Source organism: Mobula birostris, chromosome 1 (assembly GCF_030028105.1).
Source record: "Mobula birostris isolate sMobBir1 chromosome 1, sMobBir1.hap1, whole genome shotgun sequence".
NCBI classification, from domain to species: Eukaryota; Metazoa; Chordata; class Chondrichthyes; order Myliobatiformes; family Myliobatidae; genus Mobula; species Mobula birostris.
This window is the reverse complement of record NC_092370.1, coordinates 234,025,592-234,040,197: the sequence shown is the minus strand read 5'-3', so window position 1 is coordinate 234,040,197 and position 14,606 is coordinate 234,025,592. Positions and strand designations below refer to the sequence as shown.

Genomic DNA, 14,606 nt, shown 5'->3' with positions numbered 1-14,606 from the left:
GGATAGAAGACATATGTGAACTTCTCAATCTGTGCTTATCAATCTACTTCAAGTTTGATGGAGAAGTTTACAAACAGATGAAAGGTGTACCAATGGGATTTCCTATCTCTGGCCTAGTTGCAGAAGTCAGAATGCAGAAATTAGAAAATACAATTATACCAGAATTCAAACCCAGACTCTGGGTGCATGATGTAGACAACACCTTTGTGATAATCAAGGAAAATGATGTACAAATGACGCATCAGCTGCTAAATAATATCTTTAATGACATCAAGTTCACAATGGAAATTGAAAAAGAAAGCCAGCTTGCATTCTTGGATGTTCTTATCAAGAGGACTACTGCTGGTCAATTACAGACATCCGTCTACAGAAAAGCAACACACACTGATCAGATTCTGAATTTCAATAGTAATTACCCAAACAGTCACAAACAAAGCTGCATGAAGACTTTATTCAAGACGATGGAGTCCCATTGCAACACCATAGATATAAAACTAGAAGAAGAAAAGCACCTCTTCAAGACCTTTCAACAGAATGGATATCCAAGAAGCTTCACCTGAAGGTGCCTCAAGATCAGAAACCTGAATATGCAAACTACACAAATAACAAATAAATGAATTGTATTGCCAGACATAAAGAATGTCTCGGAAATGACGGAAAGATTGCTTCAGCAACACAACATCACAGTTGCTCACAAACTGACTGCAATTTTGAGGAAGAACCTATCAAAACTCAAAAATGCAACAAAATGTGACTGATAGAATAAATTGAATCTACAAAATCCAGTGTATTGACTGGGACAAGTACTACTTTGGTCAAACAGGAAGAAAACTATCAACCAGGCTACATGAGCATCAGCGAGCAAGCAGAAGGCATGACCCACTCTCGCTAGTATCAGCTCATGAAGACGAAGAAGGACACCATTTCAAATGGACAACAGCCAGAGCCTTGGCTCAAGCAAGAACAAGAAAAGAACAATAATTTCTCGAAGCTTGGTTGTCTACAGAAGGACCCATCAGCAAACACATAGACATAGATTTGGTATATGAACTCTTACGGAGAAAAGAGAAATTACGATGTCAATAATCAACGAATCGCCAGTCATCTTGGGATCTGGACAACAAAGCAAACACTTCCAATGGACCTCCCTCAAAATTAGCCAATCTGAATATTCTACTGCTGAACTGTTCACAGTGTTTTGAACTGCCAATTAGATCACAACATCAAATCAATATGCATTTGGACAGCACACACAAAATGCTGGAGGAACTCAGCAGGCCAGGCAACATTTATGGGAAAAAGTACAGTCGACATTTCAACCGAGACTCTTTGGCAAGGAAGAGGAGTAGATTTAAAAGGTGGGGGAAGAGAGAGAGAAACAGAAGGTGATAGGTGAAACTGGGGGTGGGGGGGTGGGGGGAGGGGAATGAGGTGAAGAGTTGGGAAGTTGATTGGTGAAAGAGTAACAGGGCTGAAGAAGGGGGATACATGGCTGTAGTAGCGGGTCTGGGAATGCAAGTGGTCAAAGAGTCAGAAAGCAATAGAGATCACAGAAGAGGAGCAGTGAGAGAGGGTTTCACAGAACTCCCATCGAAGGAAACATTTAAACTTCTTCAGGGTAGGTATCCCTGGAAAAGACTTCACAGTTTCATAATCCAATCACAAACAAGAGAAAATCTGCAGATGCAGGAAATCCAAGCAACACACACAAAATGCTGGAGGAACTCTGCGGGCCAGGCAGCATCTATGGAAAAAAGTACAATCAATGTTTCATGCTGAGATCCTTTGGCAGGACTGGAAAAAAAAAGATGAGGAGTAGATTTCTGCTGCCTGGCCTGTTGAGACTTTTAAATCTACTCCTCATCTTTTTTGTCTCTCCCGCTGTCCCAAGCACATTCTTCTTTATGAACAGAAACTAGAGCTGTCCATATAGTGCAGGTAAATATAGTCTTAGAGCACCGTAAGCAGAATGAAAGCAATTAAATATGCAAAAATAAGAAAAAGGATGAGACAGAGATACTGACTGCAAGCAGCAGAGGGACACAACTTAACTGTGAAGTTCTGGTTTCAGGATGTGTGTCTAATTTTGATAGCCAGTAAACTCAACTCCTGAATTCCTGGCTAGGCTAGGAATATGTTTGCATACTTTCACTGCATGGTAGTTTTATCACTTCAGGATAGACTCAGTTAAGAAAATCTGAGCTTATGTTCATTATTGCATAGGGAGCATCCTGCAAATTGAAACGTTGAACTTTCACTTACCTCTCATCAGCTTCTTCCATATCTTGGTACACACAGTTTGTACTGTACTCACTTTTGGCAAAGGTCCTGATTTTGGGATAATCCTCCTTGCCAGTATGTGCCTTTAACATCTTTCTCTGAAATGCAATTTGAGCTGCTTGTTTATATTGAGCCCGACTATAGGCAATTTGTTGCCTCACTTCTTCAAGGGATTGCAGAAAAAACATTTCTACATCGGTGCGCTGGTCCAAGATGTTTTTAGCAAGTTTCTTCACCCGGTTCATTTCTCTATCTTTCAGTTTAATTACTTCCCCTAGCCTTGCAATCTCTACCTGGCTGGTTGCCATTTTAAAGTCATTTTCTTTCTTTATCTTCTGTTTCGCTGTCTCAAACTCAGCCGCCATGTGTCCCAAAGCTTTCTCCAGGTTCTCAACCTTTGTTTGAAGCTCATTGATCTTTTCTCTCTGATGCTTGCTGTCTGACACTTTCTCTTTCACTAATTGCTCATTGGTTTCCTAGAATGAGAAATATCCTAATTGAACATCAATTCAGTCTGAACAAAAACAATTGCAAGAAGTTGCATTGAAGGTTCAAAGTTCAAAGTAAGTTTATTCTCAAAATATGTATATGTCACCATATACTACCCTGAGATTCATTTTCTTGCAGATATTCACAGTAGATCTCCAAGAGGACCACAACCTTGTTGTAGGGTTGGAGACTTGCGTGCCTCACTGACCTGGAGAGCCAGGTTGGCTTGTGCTTTGGCTCTTGGTTGGTCACCCATGCCAAACAGGTCAAAGGGAAGAGGCCAGACTTAGAATGGTCCATCAGTCCTCCAGGTTTGGGGGTTCAGCTCAGGGCTAACAACCCTGACTGGTCAAAAAAAATTGTAATGGAAACAGCAACGAAAAATCCTTCTATACAGACAGAGATGGAGGACCTATATTGCTGCCCTAAGAGCCTGCAGTATTACGGGCAGTAAGTAAGTATTCACAGTAGAACAAAGAAATACAATAGACTCAATGAAAAACTACACACTGACTGACAGAACAGCCAAAGTGCAAAAGAAGCCAAACTGTGCTGATACAATATTAAACATAATAATAAGTAAATACTACTGAGAACATGAGCTGTAGAGTCTTAAAGTCTAAAGGAAGTGGATTAGGAAATAAAATCAGAAATTAAAAAGGTTTACAAACTGTGGTCTAGAATGAAGGCAGTGACTTAATGAACTAAAAATATTATTCGGTGCTGATAAACAAATTCAAAAGATTACTGAAATTCATCTGGTAAAAACAGTCATGGTACATTAAATTCAGAAATATTCAAGTGGAAAATTACTAGGAAATCACTTTGAACTCTGTCAAGTTCAAAGGCCTTTTATCATCTTTATTTTTGATTTTGCTACTTGCCTCCCAAGAGGCCTTAATGATAGGTGCAAACAACATGCATCATGGTGACTTCAGAAATAAAATTGACATTTATCAATCTTTTGGAAATTGCTAGCATTATCTGACACTGTAATATTTACCTGATAAAGAGGACTGTGACAAAGGTTGTCCAAGTTTACAACAGGTTATTATTAATCTGATAAGAGGGCAAACGAACGGCAGATGGACTCTTAACTCCAACAAGTGCAATGAGATGTACTTTGGGAAGTTAACCTTGCAGGATCTACACAATGAATGGTAGAACTTTGGGGTGATTTGTTGAACAGAGCACTCAGGGGTACAAGTACATAATCCTCTAGAAGTGCCAAAATGCCAGGCACCTTCGGCACTTTTAGAGTGCCAGGATGTTGAAAAAGGTGTATGGCATAACTAACTGAGACACTGAGTGGAAGAATTGGGACGACATGTTACAGTTGTACAAAATGTTGATTAGGCCATATTTGGAGTATTGTGTGTACTGTGGGTTGCCACAAAGATGTAATTAATGGAAAGGGTGCCAAAAATTTCACAGTAATATTGCATGGGCTTAAGTTGAAAGAAAAGGCTGGATAGGCTGTGTCTATTTCTCCTGGAGCAAAGGAGGATGAGAGGTGACATGACAGAGGGTTTAAGAAATTCTGAGTGGGTAGATGACCAACGTCTATTTCCCAGAGTCTGATGGGGTATCTAAAATTAGACGGTACATGTTTAAGGTGTGGGGGAGGAAGTTTAAAGAGTACTTAATTTTCAACAGAAAGAGCAGTTGGTCTCTGGAGGATGCGGTGGAAGCAGGAACAGTAATGACATTTAAGCAGCATCTGGACAAGTTCTTGAATGAGCAGGGTATAGAAGGATATGGAAGTAGTACTGTATAGACAGGCATGATGGACCAAAGGGCTGCTTCTATGCTGTACAACTCTGACTCCAAATGAATCCCACTATGATTAGCAATTTTCTCATCTCCTCACCTGACAATACCGTAACCTGGACCAAAGGTTCCAATCAGTATGGAAGGTGATCTAGCCATAAAATGGTTGCAAATGGTTCCAAAACAGGGCATTGTCCCTTGTGCTAAAGATAATCAGGTTTCCTAATGATGATCCATCAACACAGGAACTTGTTTTCACTTCTAAGCACTGGTATTTGTCCAGAAATATAAGAATTCACCAGTAACAATAGATTTTTAAAGATTTCATTCCTGGTTCAGTGCAGTGCAGTTATGAAAAAACTCCATGTAAACCAGTTGCCTTTCAAGATTAAGATTAATGAGAAATCCTATTCCTATCTCTTGTGCCTCCTGTATTTTCGTGGAGAATGAAACTAAAGAAGAGATTCTTGCTAAAGATGAGCTTTATTCATCATATATACATTGAAACATAGAGTGAAATGTGTCAAATTGTTAAAATTTTGCGGGTCCGTCTGCAAGTGTTGCCATGCTTCTGGCACCAACATGGCATGCCCGTGACTCACTAACCCTCATCTCATCTTTGGAATGAGGTAATAATCCAGAGCACACAGATGAAATGCATGTGGTCACGGGGAGAATGTACAAATTCCTTTCAGGCATTGGCAGGAATTGAACCCCTAATGCTGTAAAGTGACGAGCTAACTGCTACGCTATCATGTTGCCCTAATACTGTAATTCAAACTAACCTGCAATCCAGCTCACTGGTCTAAACTCAATCACCTAGATTTCTTGGTAATGGGGATTCTTCATTTCTATTTGTGGAGTTGGGAAAGAGGAAAAATGTTACAAGATGTTCATTGTATGCAAAACCTTTTCACTGGCAAGTTGTGTGTTTTTATCTTCTAGAGCCTTGTAGCTCTTCCTCCTTTGCTCTTCTTCCATCTTGTAGATCTTTATTGTCTCATGTAGTCTTACATTTTCTTTAAAGACACTTTGAGCCCTTTCGTTAAGATTCCTGTGGAAGGATGGAGACAGAATTTGATATGATTAGTCAATACTTACACCGATTTGTTCCAGCAAGAATAGATCAGTGTTGGATCCCCTAGTGTTTGACGTATATATTAACAATTTGGATGGAAAATGTAAGTAGCACGATTAGTAAGTTTGCAAATGACCAAAATAAGTGGTATGGTGGACAATGAAGAAAGTTATCTAAGATCGTACCAGGATCACAATCAACTGGGAAAGTGACCCAAGCAATGGCAGGTGGAATTTAATTTAGACCAACGGGAAATAATGCATTTTGGAAACAAACTAGTGCAGGATTTGTGCAGAAATGTCAGGGTGCTGGGGAGTGTTGTAGAACAGCAGAGCTTGGGAGTCAAATACATACTGTAATTCCATGTAAATGGCAACACAGGTAGACAGAACGCTCGGCTACATCAGGTGAGGCTTTGAGTACAACAGTTGAGACGTCATGTTAACAGTTGTATAGGACATTGGTGAGACCACACCTGGAATATGGAATGCAGGTCTGTCAGGTTGCCATAATGTAAGAAGGATGTAATTAAGCTAGGAGGGGTGCAGTAAAGGTTCACAAGGATGTTGTTGCAACTGAGGAGCTTGAATAATGAGTAAGCACAGGATAGTCTCGGCCTTTTTTCCCTGGAGCAAAGGATCTTATAGAGATTCATAAACATAATAAGGGGCATAGATAGAGAAACACCAATACTTCTAAAAGGTAACTTGACGAGCAACTAAAATTTGAGCTGGGAAGTAGTATTGACCCAAACAGATACTTTTTATACCTATGTTATTTATTTCATTAGGGATACAACATGGTAACAGGCCCTGCTGGCTCAAAAAGCCCAAACTGTCTAATTACAGACATGTGCCCCATTAACCTACTAACTCATATGCTTTTGGAACAGGGGGAGGCAACTTCTTGATCATTCTGGACTCAATACACCAACTAGCTTCTTTACTGTGATTTTTTTTTATGAGGTGTTCATATCTGATTAGTAAATTATAGTGTTCCTGTTAAAGTGGTTCTTCCAGCTAGAGTGAAATTCAAAGAAAAAATCTGCAGGTGTTAGAAATCTGAAAAAATATGGAAAAACTCATGGATCAGGCAAATATTCTGCTGGATTCAATTTCAATACATGAGTGCTAAGGTGTACATCTTTGTACTTCTGTAGAATGGCAGTTCACAACATCGATCTTGCCAGCAAAACCCAGGTCCTGAAATGCACTTTAGATAGAACTATACACATTGTCAATATGTTGCATCAGCAGTGTTCCCTTGTTTACAAGAATTGTATCCAAGCTGTCTCCACTATAGCATGAGAGCACTCTGCTTGAATTAGAAGACTGGGTCTTGAGAACAAAATACTTCTCCACTTCCCAATGTAGCACAAGGGAATAATGCTATATTGCCACAGCTGCAAATTTTCAATTGGACATTAAGCTGAGAATCCTTTTTCTCTTAGAGAAAACTATAAGATCACACTGCACCATCTGAAAAAGAATAGAAGAGCTCCACATGACATCCAAAGTAATATTCATTTCTTGACCAGCATCTGGAGACAGATTATCCCATCCTTTCCTCAGGCTTTTTCCACTGTGTTTGGATGAGACTAGAACCAGAGGTCATAGATTATGGGTGAAAGGTGAAATATTTAAGGCAGACTTGAGGGAGAATTTCTTCACTCAGGGGGTGGTGTGAGTGTGTAACAAGCTGACAGCAGAAGTGGTGAATGCAGGTTTGATTTCAACATTTAAGAGAAGTTTAGGCATGGGTGAGAGGGGTATGGAGGGGTCCAAGCGTGGGTTGATGGAACTAGAGAATAATAGTTTGGCACAGACTAGATGGGCTGAAGGGTCTCTTTCTGTGCTGTGGTGCTCTATGACTCCATGACTCCCCATATATAATTCATCTTCTACATTACCTACACTCTAACAGCTTCAAAAGTACAGCCGGAGAGTGAGAAACACAGAATTAATATTTCCCCACTGGGAATCTTAACTCTGGTTCGTTTTTTTTCCTTCTCTCTCTCCCTCTCTCCCTCCCCCTCCCACTTCCACCACCTCCCCTCCCCTCCTCCACTCCCCCCTCCCCTCCCCCTCCTCCATCACCCTCCTCCCCTTCCCTCCCCTCCCCTCTCCCTCCCCTTCCCTCCCCTCCCCCCTCCCCCTCCCCTCCCTGAGTATTTGCAGTGTTTTCTGATTTTATTTTGGATCTACAGCATCTGCAGGCTTTTTCTTTGCATTTTTATTGTTTGCAAATATATTTGAAATGGAACTTTAATGAAGTAAATTGAGGAGGATCTGGAAAAACTATTGCAGGCAAACTCTTACATAACGGCTTCAGTGTGAGCCTGCTCAGTCAGCTGATTCAGCCTCTGCTCTGCCTCCCGCTCCAGACGGACCTAAAATTAAAAGTCAATACTACTGAATGCATTAATACTATTACAATGTAATGTGACTACATTTTTCTCATTCTGTTAGAACATCGAACATAGAAATTTACAGCACATTACAGGCCCTTTGGCCCACAATTTTTTGTCAACCATGCAACCTATTCTAGAGACTGCCGAGAATTTCTGTAGCACATAGCCCTCTATTTTTCTAAGCTCCATGTACGGTGGCATGCAAAGGATTGGGCACCCCTGGTCAAAATTTCTGTTACTGTGAATAGGTTAAGTGAGTAGCAGATGAACTCACCTCCAAGAGTCATAAAGTTAAAGATGAAACATTCTTTTCAACATTTTAAGCAAGATTAGTGTATTATTTTTGTTTTGTACAATTTTAGAGTGAAAAAAAGGAAAGGAGCACCATGCAAACGTTTGGGCACCCCAAGAGATTTGAGCTCTCAGAAAACTTTTACCAAGGTCTCAGACCTTAATTAGCCTGTTAGGGCTATGGCTTGTTCACAGTCATCATTAGGAAAGGCGAGGTGATGCAAATTTCAAAGCTTTATAAATACCCTGACTCCTCAAACCTTGTCCCAACAATCAGCAGCCATGGGCTCCTCTAACCAGCTGCCTAGCACACTGAAAATTAAAATAAATGATGCCCACAAAGCAGGAGAAGGCTATAAGAAGATAGAAAAGTGTTTTAAGGTAGCCGTTTCCTCAGTTCGTAATGTAATTAAGAAATGGCAGTTAACAGGAACAGTGGAGGTCAAGTTGGGGTCTGGAAGACAAAAAAAACTTTCCGAGAGAACTGCTCGTAGATAGCTAGAAAGGAAAATCAAAGCTCCGGTTTGACTGCAAAAAACCTTCAGGAAGATTTAGTAGACTCTGGAGTGGTGGTGCACTGTTCTACTGTGCAGCAACACCTGCACAAATATGACCTCCATGGAAGAGTCATCAGAAGAAAACCTTTCCTGCATCTAACAAGCCTGATGCATTTTGGAAACAAGTCCTGTGGACTGATGAAGCTAAAATAGAATTTTTTGGCCTCAATGAGCAAAGGTATGCTTGGAGAAAAAAGGGTGCAGAATTTCATGAAAAGAACACCTCTCCAACTGTTAAGCACAGGGGTGGATCAATCATGTTTTGGGCTTGTGTTGCAGCCAGTGGCACGGGGAACATTTCACTCGTAGAGGGAGGAATGAACTCAATTAAATACCAGCAAATTCTGGAAGCAAACATCACACCATCTGTAAAAAAGCTGAAGATAAAAAGAGGATGGCTTCTACAACAGGATAATGATCCGAAACACACTTCAAAATCCACAATGGACTACCTCAAGAGGCGTAAGCTCTAGGTTTTGCCATGGCCCTCGCAGTCCCCTGACCTAAACATCATCGAGAATCTGTGGATAGACCTCAAAAGAGCAGTGAATGCAAGATTGCCCAAGAATCTCACAGAACCAGAAGGCTTTTGCAAGGAAGAATGGGCAAAAATCCCCCAAACAAGAATTGAAAGACTCTTAGCTGGCTACAGACAGCGTTTACAAGCTGTAATACTTGCCAAAGGGGGTGTTACTAAGTACTGCCATGCAGGGTGCCCAAACTTTTGCTTTGGGCCCTTTTCCTTTTTTGTTATTTTGAAACTGTAAAAGATGGAAATAAAAAAGTAATCTTGCTTAAAATATTAAAGAAATGTGTCATCTTTAACTTTATGCCTTTTGGAAATCAGGTCATCTTTTACTCGCTTAGCTATTCACAGTAACAAAAATTTTGACCGGGGTGCCCAAACTTTTGCATGCCAGTGTACCTATCTAATGGCCTCTCAAAAGACCCTATTGTATCCGCTTCCACTACTGCCACCAGCATTGCATTCCACACACCCACCACTCTCTGTGGGAAAAAATTACCGCTGACATCCCCTCGGTACCTATTTCCAAGCACTTTAAAACTACACCCTCTTGTGTTAGCCATTTTAGCCCTGGGAAAAAGCCTCTAGCTATCCACACAATCAGTGCCTCTCATATTATACACCTCTATCAGGTCACTTCTTATTCTCTGTTGCTCCAAGGAGAAAAGGCCAAGTTCACTCAACCTATTCTCATAAGGTACACCCTCCAATCCAGGCAGCGTCCTTGTAAATATGCTTTGCACTCTCTCTGTAGTATCCACATCCCTCCTGTAGTGAGGTGAGGTGACCAGAACTGAACACAGTACTCCAAGACCAAGGTCTCATATGACCAAAGCATTACCTCACGGCCCTTGAACTCAATCACACGGTTGATGAAGACCAACACACCATACGCCTTCTTAACAACACTGTCAACCTGCGCAGCAGCTTTGAGTGTCCTAACGACACGGACCCCAAGATCTCACTGATCCTCCATGCTATCAATAGTCTTACCATTTATATTACTTTAATGAATTAAAGTTCTGCGCTATTTGCTGAGAAAGTGTTTACTACTTATTCAAAAATAATTGCAAATTACTTTAAAACTACAAAAAGCATAATTATAACATAGAATATAGTACATAGAACACAATACAAGCCCTTCAGCCCACAATTTTATGCCGACCTTTTAATCTATTCCGTGATCAGTCTAACCCTTTCCTCTCACGTAGTTCTCCATTCTTCTTTCATCTATGTGCCTATCTATGAGTTTCTTTAAAGGTTCCCGATGTATTTGCCTCTACCACCAACCCTGGCTATGCAATCATACACTTATCATTCTCTGTGTAAAAAATTTTCTTCTGACATCCTCCCTATACTTTCCCCCAGTCACCTTAAAATTATGCCCTCTCATTTTAGCCATTGCCGCACTGGGATAAAGGGGCTGGCTATCCACTCAATCTGGGCCTCTTATAATCTTATACACCCCTTTCATGAGAATGCTACCATCTCATCTTCCTTCACTCAAGAGAAAAGTTCTAGCTCACTCAATCTTTCCTCATAAGACATGCTCTCCAATCCAGGCAGCATCCTTGTAAATCTCTTCTACACTCTCTCTAAAGCTTCCACATCCTTCCTGTAATGAGGTGACCAGAACTGAAGACAATAGTCCAAGAGAGAGCTTATGTGGACAAAATCACTGGCACAGACCAGAAAGGCCTGCTTCCATGCCATAACACTGTAATGGCATGAATACTCTTCTTTAATTGCAAATAATATTAACAAAGGGTCCTCCCTGGGTCCGTTAGGTCAATGTTGGGCTCAACATTGTGGGGGACCGTCAACAGAGTTACAGTCATTATCACACGTATCTTGGCGAGTCTGGTGTAAAGTCCTAACACTCAAATTTAGCATGTCTCAGGTTTTATCAAATGATGATCGTCTCATTGTATGTTTCTGGCATTTTCTCATTTTGTTATCATTATAAATACTATTTGTTTAATCCTGAGAGCAACAGGTTTCAATGGCATAACTGTTAATTGAACTCTTATATATTGTGGAGCTCAGTAGCTCTTCTCAATCAATACCCATTGTTTGAAACCTATAATCTATTAAAATGTTTTCTCATTACTTAAGTAAGATATTTATATTTTCCTTCCTGGTGAAATTATACTTAAATTATAAATGTAAATTTATAAAGAGTGTGTGTGTGTGTGTATAAACTGCATATATCACCAAAGCAAAATGACTCAGTCCTTACTCTTGCTCTTCCCCTCCCCATGCCCCAACCTGCATCCGTCCTGTTTTGCCACAAACTAGCCCCTTCCCTCTAACTCTTTCTGAAATCTTTATTTTGACAATAAGAGGTCTGAAACACATGAAAGGAGGGGAGAAGGAAAGGTCCACTTTGTACAGCTGCAGAGTACTTTCTGTCACCAGTCACATGCCAATATTTCTATTGTAGACAGGCCAAAAATTAATTAGACTAGATTTTTGGCTACCAATGACATACCTTTCCTTCAAAAAATTTGTTTTCCAGCTGCCTCAGTGTTTCTTTGTGTTCTTTGTTTGCTGTGTTCATAGCCTCTTTTATCTGAGATGACAATAAAAAAATTGAAAAAACATTTATTTTGTTCTTGTATCACCCCAGATTCGCAACGATGTAACATCTCTTTTCTATGCAATGGTACTTTTTGGAAAGAAGTTAAATGAATACTTGACTGTTCCCATGGGCAAATGGAAACATCTCACCATAGGTACTGTGTTGAAGAAAAGGATGAGAGATCATCCTTCAAAGGAAACTGATGATGTGGTTACATATCATTGTCTGTTTGCAATTTGAAACCATAATTACAACAGTGATTGCACCTTGAAATCAGTGCATTCACGCGTATGTAAATTGTTAAAGGTGCTAGTACAATACTGTAGTTTTTTTTGAAACAACAAGTCACCGTTTAGCAACATCTAACAGCCAAGACTGAGACCATGCATTCTTCTGTACCAACACAGAGGTTGTGTACAAGAAGGGCCAGAGTCACCTTTACTTCCAGAGGAGACTGAGGTCTTTTGGAGTATGCAGGCCTCTCCTTCACATGTTCTACCAGTGTGTTGTCGCCAGTACAATCTTCTATGCGGTGGTGTGCTGGGGCAATGGCATCAACACGGATGATGCCAAATGGCTCAATAAACTGATTAGAAAGGCTGGCTCTGTTATAGGAGTCAAACTGGACAAAATGGAGACTGTGGTAGAACAACGGACGCTATGGAAAATCCTGGCAATTCTGGACAATGTTTCTCACCCTTTGCATGCCACCTTGGCTGAACAGAGAAGCACTTTTAGTAACAGATTGTTGGCCAGAAGAAACTTCAGTCTGATCAAGGACAGGGGAAGCAGACAAGCCAGTTGTCTTTGCTTCCCCCATTTTGTGGACTCTGAACAATTTCTTGCTCTTGGATAATCTAATCAGAGCAACTGAATATGGACACAGGAAGCTTCAGGTAATGATCTGCTAAACTTGAGACCATTCTCAAACAAATAGCCATTTGTTATGTAAAGGGTGTGGACTCTGAACTGTTTCTTGCTCTGGGACAACCTAATCGGAGCAATATACCTGAGACCATTCTCAGAGGAATAACTACTTCTTATGTAAAATGCCAGACCTGCAATCGGTAATCTTGTTAGACTCTGTCTGGGTTGCCTCATTTAACTGGTTTGGACCAGTCAGAGTGTAAAGACACAAATACACACGGCTGGGATGGGCAGAGCCATGGAACAATGTTGGTTGTAGCCCTGTACAATGACCCAGTAAGAAGGTGATCCAGGTAAGTCAGGTAACCTTGAGCCAGTGGGATGGAGATCAATGGTTCAATTGATGAGGAACAGTACAAGACTCAGGAGCTCCAAATACGCAGGGGTGATAACTCTCCAGCAGCCAGAGACCAGCCATCATGGACAAGGAGGACCCCATGGACACGTGGAGATTGGGACCACGAGGAATGCCTGGCCAGCGTAGACTCGTTTCCCAGGTAATGCCTTTTCTCTTCATTGACTGTTCATGGACTGCCAGGGAATTCTAGTAGGGTGCACACAGAGACAGTTTGTGAACTCACGTGCTTTTAGTTGAAACAATAGAAGTTACTTGTCGTTAACTACAGATTCTCTGTGCCTCGCTGATCATTATTACAAGGGGTGATTCTTGTAACAGGGCTAAGACAACTCTGCTGCTCCAAAGAGCGCTACATGAGGTCATTCTTACCCTCGGCCATTAGGCTCTATAATGAGTCAACCTATAACTGGGTTATAACTCCTGTTGGACTGTTTGAGGTAACTTTTTTTTTATCCTTTCTTACTTCTCCTCTAATACTTGTATATTTATATATCTGTGCACTTCTAATGCTACCATGACACTGTAATTTTCTTAAGTGTACATATTTGATCCCTTACTTGAAATTACTGCTAGAATGTAGAAGTACCAGCAAGGAAAATCTTAAATGGTAAAAGTACGGGTTGGAAAAGACTAAGTGGATTTTTTTTTGTTTCCACAAATAAACTGATCAACTTTCTAAGAGAAATAAATTTTAACTGACGCATTTAATTTTCTCTCCTTACCCCTTTTTCACTTATTGTCGTAAATTTATATTTACAATGGATTCCAGTTAATTAGACCACTGGTTAATCAGGGCAGCTGCTTATTTGGGACAACTATAAAAGAATAAAAATGAATCGAGAAAGTAGCCAGAATTTCCTTTGTTTATTTGGGACACTATGCTGCTTAATTGGAGCAGGAGACAGTTACCAGTTTCTAACTAGTGTCAGTCACATGCATTTGCATGACTTTTAGACACTACACCATGCTAAGAGTGAACACTTTTTAAATAGTGTCAGTTGTGTGTGCTGTGTTCAAAAAAACAGTGATTTTTGTCACTGATAGTTGGTGAGAGATAATCAGTAAGACAATTTAGAACTGCTTTGTTGACTGCGTTTTCAAGCTTTCAGGCCTGGAGTTGCCTAAAACAGCTGGGAGTGAAAATGAAACAACTTCACTACTTTAACGAGTTAGGAACTACAAAGAATTTAAAGGTATTGACAATCATCTTGAATATTACAATGGAAATGAAGATTTGGAGGATGCAATCATTGATAGGATTGTATGAAGGTAATCCATATCTAGACTAGGTGTCGGCACCAATTTATGTTTATTTACAGTCAATCAAAAGAACATGGCA

The 14,606-nt window shown here is 40.4% G+C and overlaps 1 protein-coding gene across 1 annotated transcript in view; it reads right to left on the bottom strand.

Moving 5' to 3' along the window:
- The window catches only part of LOC140205847 (basal body-orientation factor 1-like), a 39,676-nt gene that overhangs the window by 10,066 nt on the left and 15,004 nt on the right, over window positions 1-14,606 (bottom strand). Inside the window, exons 5-8 of the mRNA XM_072273634.1 lie at window positions 11,893-11,973; window positions 7,936-8,006; window positions 5,449-5,593; window positions 2,263-2,756 (exon numbers count right to left, since the gene is read on the bottom strand). Coding sequence (XP_072129735.1) covers window positions 2,263-2,756; window positions 5,449-5,593; window positions 7,936-8,006; window positions 11,893-11,973 — 791 coding nt within the window. The remainder of the gene's footprint in view (window positions 1-2,262; window positions 2,757-5,448; window positions 5,594-7,935; window positions 8,007-11,892; window positions 11,974-14,606) is intronic.